Genomic DNA, 9,232 nt, shown 5'->3' with positions numbered 1-9,232 from the left:
GCCCGCGCCTTCGTTCCCCCTCGCTAAACAACAAAGGCTCTTGAGAGGCTCTGAGGGTACTTCCCGACACAGTTGCTCAAGGTGGTTGGGAAAAATGTTCTTTTATCAGCTAGCCCGTTATTTTTCAGCTCGTCTCTCTTGCAGAAAATCCCCCTGCTTTTCTTCCCGCTTAGTTAGGTCCGGCCCGTGTGCGCCTGTTACACTTGACCGGCTGGAAACAGGAACCCGAAGGAGATAAGGGGACATTTAGAACACAACGGCCCCCGCAGGCGGAACGTTTTTTTTTCCGCCTGAGCGCTGGGAAGGGATGCGAGGGGGAAGATGAATTGCGTTGCGGCACGAGAATCGCACATGGCCGGCGGTGAGGGAGAGTTGTAGCGTCCGGACTCGGGTCGCGGCTGCCCCGTCCCTGGAAGCGGTCACGGTCAGGCTGGACGGGGCTCCGGGCGACTGCTCTGGTTGAAAATGTTCCTGCTCGCTCAGGGGCGCTGAATGGTCCCTTCCAACCCAATACCTTCTATGCTTAAGGCGCTTCGGCTGCTGCCTCGGCCTCTCCTGGAAGGCGGCGCTTGGGGTCGGGGTTAGGCACTGGGCAAGGAGTGAGTCGCGCCGTCTTCGCTTAAACAATTTTTAGAAAAGTTGTGTTGCTAATGCACCCGGTCACGTATGTCGAGATTAAAAACAAAACCCACCACACCTAAACTCTGGTTCCTCATAGCCACGCCTGCTCACTGTCACTGAAGCAGAGCGTGTGACCTAGTGCGCAGCACAGGAGCACGCTTCTCTAGAGGTGCTTTATGGAGGACTCTTGATGGGATGGCTTGTTCCTAATTTGGTGCGGTGATTGCATTAATCTCTACAGCGTTAGTGAGCTGTTACTACGTTCTTAGAGAAAAACTGTGCGTTGCAGGGGTGACAGCTTGACTTTTCAACATGGAGAAGAAACAGGTTTCAAAACGCTTGTATGTTGGAGGGCTTGGCCATACGGTTTCCAAGGCTGAACTGCAAGAAAGATTTGGCAAATTTGGGCATGTTTTGGATGCAGAGATTATTACCAGGAAAGACGATCAAGGTAACAGTTTTACATTATCTTTTAAAAGTGAACAGTTTTTCAGTATGTATGTGAAATGGAATTTTTGCTTCAGAGACACTGTATTTTCAGGAAATAGCTTAGTTTTTGGTTTTAAAGGAATCAGTGGGATTGTATAGGAATTAACTGAATATTTATCGTTCATCAGGGAACCCTATGAAAACTTTTGCATACATCAGTGTCAGCATTTCTGATGCAGATCTTAAAAAGTGTAAGTACTTTTTTTATTTAAGTAATTTACGTTTTTGAGCCACGTTGCTTTACTGATAATGTATGTGTCTATTGTTGTCAAATCAGCACGGGGTCAAGGTAGACCCTGTTTCATTCTGTTGTCAGGTTCATTACGTTTTCTTTAAGCTGCAATTTTATGGAAGTTCCTTTACTGGAATTTTCAGTAAGTAGATGCAAGAAAATTAAAAAGATTACTTGTATCTGAAATAGGTGCTTTATGACTTTGGTTTACCCCTTTTATAAAAAGATATAGGAAATTTGCTTCAGATGCTTTCATCAGGTCAACAAAACACTAGAAGTGACTTGATGTGAGAGAGAACCTAGAGGAGAGTGTACATAGAGCATGATTCTGTTAAAGTAATTTTACAAATCCCAACATAGTTGGATTACAAAACTACTGGCAGGATTATAAAACCACCTGTGTAATTTTGTAGCAGCCAAATGGCAGCTGAAGATACCTATACGCAAAGAGAGGGATTGGTAACATGCCCTTTTATCTAGGGAATGCTGCCATTAGGAATAGGAAAGCTGAAGTACAGAAGCTGTCAAGTAGAGAAGAGGCTATCTGAAGTAGGGAAGAAACTTCAGAGTACACGTGTCTGAATTTTCAGGTTTGTAGTTGAACTGAACCATACAGAACTTTGGGAGGTAGACCTTCTTTAAGATTTAGCTATTAGCCCTTTCATATACAAACTTAAATGAGTAATGAGGTATAAGATCGTGCTAAAGAAGCTTCAGACTTTCATAGGAGGTGGCACAGTTAGGTCTAACGTGTATTTTGTTTTTTTAGTGTAGAAAATACTCATTTCCTGTCTCTTTATTTTGCAGGCATGTCAGTTTTAAATAAAACGAAATGGAAAGGGGGGACACTGCAAATTGAGTTGGCCAAAGAAAGCTTTTTGCACAGGTAAAAATTAATTTAAAAATATATGCTGTTGCTAAAGCTACCCTTTTTCTGTTTTTGTGATAACATTATGGCTCTATGTTCACCTGCTACACTCTTTTAGCATTTATTGGCATTGGTGGACTGCTGCTGCATATTAGATACTGCAACGTGGTTATTCCCTTAAAGGTAGCAGAAACGTTAGTTCCCTAAGTAGGGGGTGGTTACTGCCCTGTGGGAGAGGGTCACTACCAGCTGTAATTGAGCACACAGGTAGACCTTTTTTCATATATGATGTGCTTTTTATTACAGGCTTGCCACGGAGAGGGAGGAAGCAAAGCTGCAGAAAGAGAAGCCACAGAGAAATGACAGAACGTGTCTGTTAGAATCACTGAAAAAAGCTGGAGTTACAGACTTCCGCATGAAAGCAGTACCAGGTACAGAGGTACCAGACCATAAGGTATGGTGGGGCAAATGTATAGAGAATTAAAACAAAAACCCCGGAATTGGACACAAACTTATTAAATCTAACTTTATGTCAAATCTCTACATTTTATGTAAAGAAACCTTTGTTAAGTGTAACAGTCCAAATTACAGAAAGTAGTTTAAAGAAATATCTTATGTGTAGGCATGTAGAATGCTCCTGTCATTTCTTGTGATGACTGGAAATAATCTTGATCATACTGTCCTCTTTGTCGTGTTAAATTAGTTAATGCATTGTTACCCATTTATGTTGGGAATATCTTCGTGTTGACCTTAAAACCATGTGAAGAGAACACATGTCTTACTTTTATACAATTGTACATCCTGGATTGTCAGGAACTCATCTCTGTGCTTTGGCACATCCAGGATCAGGGATTACACATGCTTAGAAAAGTAAGATTTAGAACAAAATCACCGAATGTGCAAATTTAGGCAACAAAAATTGTATTTACTACAAATTTTTCAAAATGATTTGTTAAGCCCAGAATGTTTTTGGAAGGGGGGTGGGATTTTCAATGTTTCAGTGGGAAAGGGGAAAAGGGCAAAATAATAGTGATCCTTTCTATACAGTTACCACTGTTAATTTGTAAACCAGAAGAAGCCTTGTATTAAAATAGTACTTGTAAAGTAAAGAAATTCACTTGTTGATTGTTACTCTTTATTTGCAGGTTATAGAAATTTGATTTGTTGCTTGATTGGTTTGGGTTTGTTCTTTCTTGGAAAAGGAAGCTGTCGTGAGTTGCACAGTATTTCTCACATCAGAGAGAAAACAAAAAAGGAATTGGTCACAGATGGTTTTTATTACTGTTTATGTTACTTTCATTCTTTTTGATTTAACATGCATTGTTTTTCTTTTCTTTTAGAAATGGGTTGTTGGTAAATTCGGCAGAGTCTTGCCTATCCTTCACCTTAGGAGTCAACAAAAAAATAAAATATCCTTTTTTATTGGTTGGGCATATGAAGAAACGGTTGCTTGAGATTGGTCTTAATACTAACTGGCATGTCATACCTGATTTGCTGAACCCCCTAAGTAAATCCTGCAGTAAGTTTGTGTGGTTTGAAGAAATTTTTTAGACTGCAATTCAATCTGTTTGAAGATTTATGCTCATGATGTTGAAAAGGACTCTTTGTTTCATGCAGAATTTAGCCTGTTCATAAAGATGGAAATCTGCTTGCTGAAAGAATCACGTTGGTTTAATTCCTTAATTTGGACTAACATTGTGAAATATGACCCATCAAAATATTGCCATAACCTGAGAAAGCTGGAGCCAGACTTGACATGTGTAGTTCCTATATCCGACCTTACTTGGCACTTGGAAGGGAGAGATGACAGCATAAACAAGAAGCGGCAAGGAGAGTTCCCTGTAACTAAGAAGCCACCAAAAAAACTGAGGCAGCTGGGCAGTGAGGCTCCCAAAGGAGCAGTAGCTCTCTCCTCTGGGTGCCAGTCATGTTCAAAAAGCACAAGCTCATCACAGCTAGATCGAAAGTCAAAACCCAAACCAAATGAGAAGTCTGAATTGTCTCCATCGAGGAGTTTCAACAGTAGAATATCAGGGAGAGGTATATTATCAGCTAAAAGTGGTGCTTCTGGAGTTCCAGCTCAAAATAATATGAGTGTTTCTGACAGTGATGTTGATTCTGAAGAGGAAATCAGAGCAATGGTAAAGAAAGAGAGAGAAATACAGGAAGCTGAAAATGTGGAGACTGAAAGTGACCATCTGGAAATTGTTGGGGATAATTTTGAATTAAAATACAATAGTCACTGGGCCTTAAGCAATCCAGATGCTGTGAAGAAAGCTGTTGAAGGAAATAATAGAGAGAAAGAGACTGTGGAATGCGATAATGGTTATGATTCAGCAAATACAGATGAAATTATTGCAGAAAGCAAAACTCCAGATCTAAGTAGCAGGAAAACTGCAGTTTTAGAAGATTTTAAGCAGCTGAAGATAGAAAATAAAGAGATATTAACTAACAAAAAATGTGATTTGGTAAATGAGTCCTCACTGAAAACTTGCGATTTAAAAGAAGAGTACATTGAAAGAAGTGGAAAGAGAAAGAAATCCAGAATGGGCGCCTTGCGGAGTCCAGCAGTAAACAGTACAACAAAGACAAGTGGTAGTGAAAGCTCTTACTCAGAGCCTGAGCAAGGGGAGTCTGAAATCAGTTCTGATTATGAATCCATGATGCAAAACTGTTACCGCTTAGACCTTACATTAGATGACTTAAAAGCACTAGCTGCTGAAAGCACTGGGGCACCAGTAGAAGAATCAGGTAGTACACACAGTTCTAGTCGGGGCAGTGTTGAAGAAAACCCTACGGGCAATGCCATAAATAAACCAAAACTGTCTAAATTTCACCCTGCGGTTAAAAAGAAATGTGTCTGCCCAGAAGATGTAGTTGCTGCGATTTTAGCAGGGGAGGAGAATGCTGATGAAGAAAGCTCCAAGGGACAAAATAATTCATGTTTGAAATATCAGCCCTTCAGAGGAATGGGGTCCCTTTGTGAAAAAGAGTTAACGCAGGACTGTGCTGGTTTAGGGAAGAGGGCTGTAGAAAGTTTAGGTCTTGAAGCTTGTATTTCTTCTTGTGAGGAGGAGTCAGCTAGAAGACAGACTAAGAACCATCCATTGTGTTCACTTGAAGTCAGCAGTAAAAAGAGACAAAATACACATTGTGAACAGCACAGGGAGTTGTCAGGTGCTGCCTCCTTACCAGATGAGGGAGATCAGCCTGTTTCCAAGACACATATACAAGGAAAGGTCAAAAATGTGAGTTCTTTACAGGACGACCGTAATTCAGCACATGGAAATGCTGCTCCCGGTACTGATCGGAGTGAAGGTGAGAGCAGTGACATGGATAGTAACCCTGCAGTGTCGCAGAAACATGCTAAAAGACAACTGAGAAGCCCAAAACTGCTTTCAAAAAAATTGAAGAGGGATGTAAGCAATAAAAATCCAGAGTGTGAAGCTAATGAGTGTGAGAATGGGAAGACCAGCATTCTCAAAAATAAGGAGCTTTGTCTTCATGCTACTGCTTTGAAGGAACCTAGCACAAAAACGAAACAGTTGCAGGATAACCAGCGGAGGCTGGCAGCTCTGGAAGAGAGACAGAAAGAGAGAGAATTACAGAAGAAACTCATTCAAGGAGCACTTTCAAATCTGGTAATTAACTCACACCTTCTGTCTGAATAGTATACAGTAAAATTATATATAGAGAGAGAAAATTATATATATATACAGAAATTCTGGAATTTCTGATTACATTGCCAGTTGTCGTTTGAGTGTATACAGAGTGATGTATACCTAATTACTGGAATGTCTTTAGCCTTGCAAGAGGAATAGTAGTTTCCTCCTTTTCATGTCTTGGAAAAGTCTTTTAGATACTTAGATGTGACTGTAGCAAGTATTTGATATGCCTGACTTGACAGTTCCGCTCTTCCACAGGACAGCCAGCCAGCAGGCAAGCGTAAGCACATCATATTCAATTCAGATGTGGAAAGTGACGCTGAAGTAGATGAGATGTTTAAGATGGATGTGAGTTTGGGAAATACGCATGAAGAAGTAAGTGTTTTTAGGAAAATGTATTCTGAAAGGTAATTCCATAGTAATATGACTCTGCCTTTTCAAGACTATTTTTCATAGTGAAGTGACACAAAAAAGTAAGTAAGTCTGAATTAATATGAATGGGTTTTGGTTTTGTTAACATGAAATGGGTTTCAAAGCACTTAACCACGCATCTGATAGAGCCAGAGAACTTGGAGAGTTTGTAAGGAGATTGAGATCTGTATAAAAGAGATTATAACTTTGATTAAAAGAAAAAGAGTGTTTAAGTTATAGGGCTAGTTTGGAAATTCCACTGCTTTCGGTTAAAGGAAAGGGTGGAGTTTGTGTTTGAGTAGTATGGAAGGACTCTGCTCTTTCCAACATTGTGGACAAAGAATCTGTATAATGCAGTGTCTTGTTTTTCAAGTGATGTTAGGGTCCAAAGAAGCTGTGTGGGACTTCCTCTGTACACCTTACGGGGTCCCTTATTTAGCAGACTCTCAGGATTTTACTGCCATATTTGCAGCACAATTAAGTACTTGTTTCTGGAACAGAACTTCTTGTATCATCACGTTTTTCGAATCTCATTTCTGCTAAAGCTTTAAACCGTTGGTTTTGCTTATGTTGGGGTTTTTCTTCATACACATAGTAAGATTAGAACCATTCTCACTATTTCATTAAAACCCTTTTTTTATCACTTTTCCTCACACGTAGCACACTTTTTACATATGTCTCAGCCTGTATTTAGAATCGCTGCTCTGTATTTTTCCTTTTCTGTAAAAGAACCTGTAACTCTATGGAAAACTGTTTCGAAGCTGTGGATTGCTTATGTTTTGTCATCATTGATATTTAACAACTGACTTAAACTATGACCTAGAGTTTACAGCGTAAGTGAGACTTGTTCAGTAATGGTGTAATTAGACACAGGTACTTCAAAATTGATCTTCCTTGATATAATCAGAAAGTTGGATTTTTACACTTAACTCACATTGTAAGACCCGAGTTACCCTTTACATGGATATTTTTCCTATGCTAAAATTTAACAGTCGTAACCGTAAAACCAAATTGTACAAGGTGCTTATGCAGTTTAAGATTTGAAGCACATGTATCAATGAGTGAGGTGGGTGGTCCAGAAATCCACTTTCCCAGATAAACTGGAAAGCACATGAACAAAGTTGATACCGATTTATTTTCTTGAACCTATGCAAACAGCTGCTTTTCTGTATTTTCTTTTCATTTAGGATAAATCTGCTCCTAGAACTTCGTGCAGGCTGTTTGAAAGCAGCGAGGATGAGCAAGATGATACAGACGATGAGAGATTCAAAATTAAGCCCCAGTTTGAAGGCAAAGCTGGTGAAAAAGTGAGTGAACCCGTTAGAGTAATATAGTTCTCTTCTAAGTCTCTGTAACATCTCTTCGGAAGAACCAAACATGTAGGTTTGCACATTTGCTGAGTATGCTTTTGACAAACTTGCAATAGAATTCTCTTAAAAGAGGGAACAGCAGCCATGGTGAAAGGAATGAGTGTTGGGGAACAAGAGGATTTTCTCTGATCTCTCAAGGATTTTTCATCTTTGGATGCAAAGAAAATTCTGGAAAAGGCATCAAGAGCTAAACATTCTCCAGTATGTTGCCATAATTATAGTAAAAAAAAAAAAAAGTTATTGCGTGGTGATGATTTTCTTCTCCAGTGCTTAATAGGATCTATTTCGTTTCGTTTAGCTCTTGAAATTGCAATCACGGTTTGGCACAGATGAAAGATTTCGCATGGATGCTCGATTCCTTGAAAGTGACAGTGAAGAAGAAGGTAAACCTGCTTGTATTTCCCTGTTGATGATGGTAATAGAGCTGTGTCCTGGAGCCTTTATTTTGGATGCTTGAAGCAACTTATGGACTACTTTTGCTTCTTCAAATAGTTCCTTAAAGAAAATAACCCAAGTCTGTTGTGGCTGCACATAGTATGCATTGGTAGCTGTGTTTTCCTACATGTTTACTGTGCAAAAGCATTTGTAATAGCAGAACATAGTTGAATGATAAATGACATGTGAAAATATTTATTTTAATACAGAATAATACCAGAATGTGTTTATCCGTTTTTTTTACAGCCCAGGTGGTGATTTACTAAAAGCAACTTTTTCACCATTACATTCGTTTAAATGGTTTGTTTTGTAGTTGTCCTGCTGTCCACAGCTGATTTGACAGCCTTAGAAAGAAAGATTTTTTTTTTTAACAGCAGAAGGCAGAAAAGCTGAAAAAGTAAAGAACTTGAAATATTTATTTTTTTAATCCCCTAACAAAAATGAAGTTGTTAGCCTAGTTTTCCAGATTCAGGATTTGTTTCTTCATTGCTTTAATGTGATCTTCTGTACAGCATCTTATCAGTGGTGGAGTAGTTGCATAGTTACGTGATATCAGCATTGAACAGGTTAAATAACTGATCTGATTTTCACATTAAATAGATGCCCATGACATCTTCAGTAAAAAATTTCCTGTAGTGCAAGAGAAAAAAACCCACTGTGTAGCTTTAAAATAAAGGAAGTGATGTGTTCATGTGTATGAGCTCTTCTAGTAGTATAGTAATGTTATATATCAATATTACAGGATTGCTCAGGTCATAGCAGGGGAAAAAAATGTATTTCCTCTTCTCCTAGCAGAGACAAATATCTTGAAGGCAGATGAAGAAGAGGAGCTTGCTGCAGAGAAAAAGAAAAATCTGCAAATACTGGGAAGCCTCTTGAATATCAACCTGGAACACCCTAAATCAACTAAAACAGCCGCAAGTGCTAAGAAATTCAAGTATGAATCATCTGTTATCAGAAAAGAAGGAATTGTAGAAAGGCTTGATTTTTGCCCATGTTTCACAGCTAAAATCTCTTCCTCGAGGACTGAGAAAAGTATTTCCTTCTCTGTCGTGTGCAGTTGAAGTCAGTCTTTAATGCAGCATCCAGATAGATTATACAACTGATAATGACCATTATTGTAGGGAACACATTATCAGAC

General features: G+C 39.2%; 1 protein-coding gene across 1 annotated transcript in view; it reads left to right on the top strand.

The window, feature by feature from the left end:
- The first annotated feature begins 933 nt into the window (after window positions 1–933).
- Window positions 934–9,232, top strand: part of NOL8 (nucleolar protein 8) — a 15,101-nt gene continuing 6,802 nt past the window's right edge. Inside the window, exons 1-10 of the mRNA XM_010132642.1 lie at window positions 934–1,072; window positions 1,239–1,301; window positions 2,150–2,228; window positions 2,517–2,664; window positions 3,551–3,619; window positions 3,905–5,851; window positions 6,134–6,250; window positions 7,474–7,593; window positions 7,955–8,039; window positions 8,887–9,028. Coding sequence (XP_010130944.1) covers window positions 934–1,072; window positions 1,239–1,301; window positions 2,150–2,228; window positions 2,517–2,664; window positions 3,551–3,619; window positions 3,905–5,851; window positions 6,134–6,250; window positions 7,474–7,593; window positions 7,955–8,039; window positions 8,887–9,028 — 2,909 coding nt within the window. The remainder of the gene's footprint in view (window positions 1,073–1,238; window positions 1,302–2,149; window positions 2,229–2,516; window positions 2,665–3,550; window positions 3,620–3,904; window positions 5,852–6,133; window positions 6,251–7,473; window positions 7,594–7,954; window positions 8,040–8,886; window positions 9,029–9,232) is intronic.

Source organism: Buceros rhinoceros, unplaced genomic scaffold, assembly GCF_000710305.1.
Source record: "Buceros rhinoceros silvestris isolate BGI_N320 unplaced genomic scaffold, ASM71030v1 scaffold35073, whole genome shotgun sequence".
Classification (NCBI taxonomy): Eukaryota; Metazoa; Chordata; class Aves; order Bucerotiformes; family Bucerotidae; genus Buceros; species Buceros rhinoceros.
The sequence above is the reverse complement of the archived record's forward strand: the minus strand, read 5'-3'. Positions and strand labels throughout refer to the sequence as shown.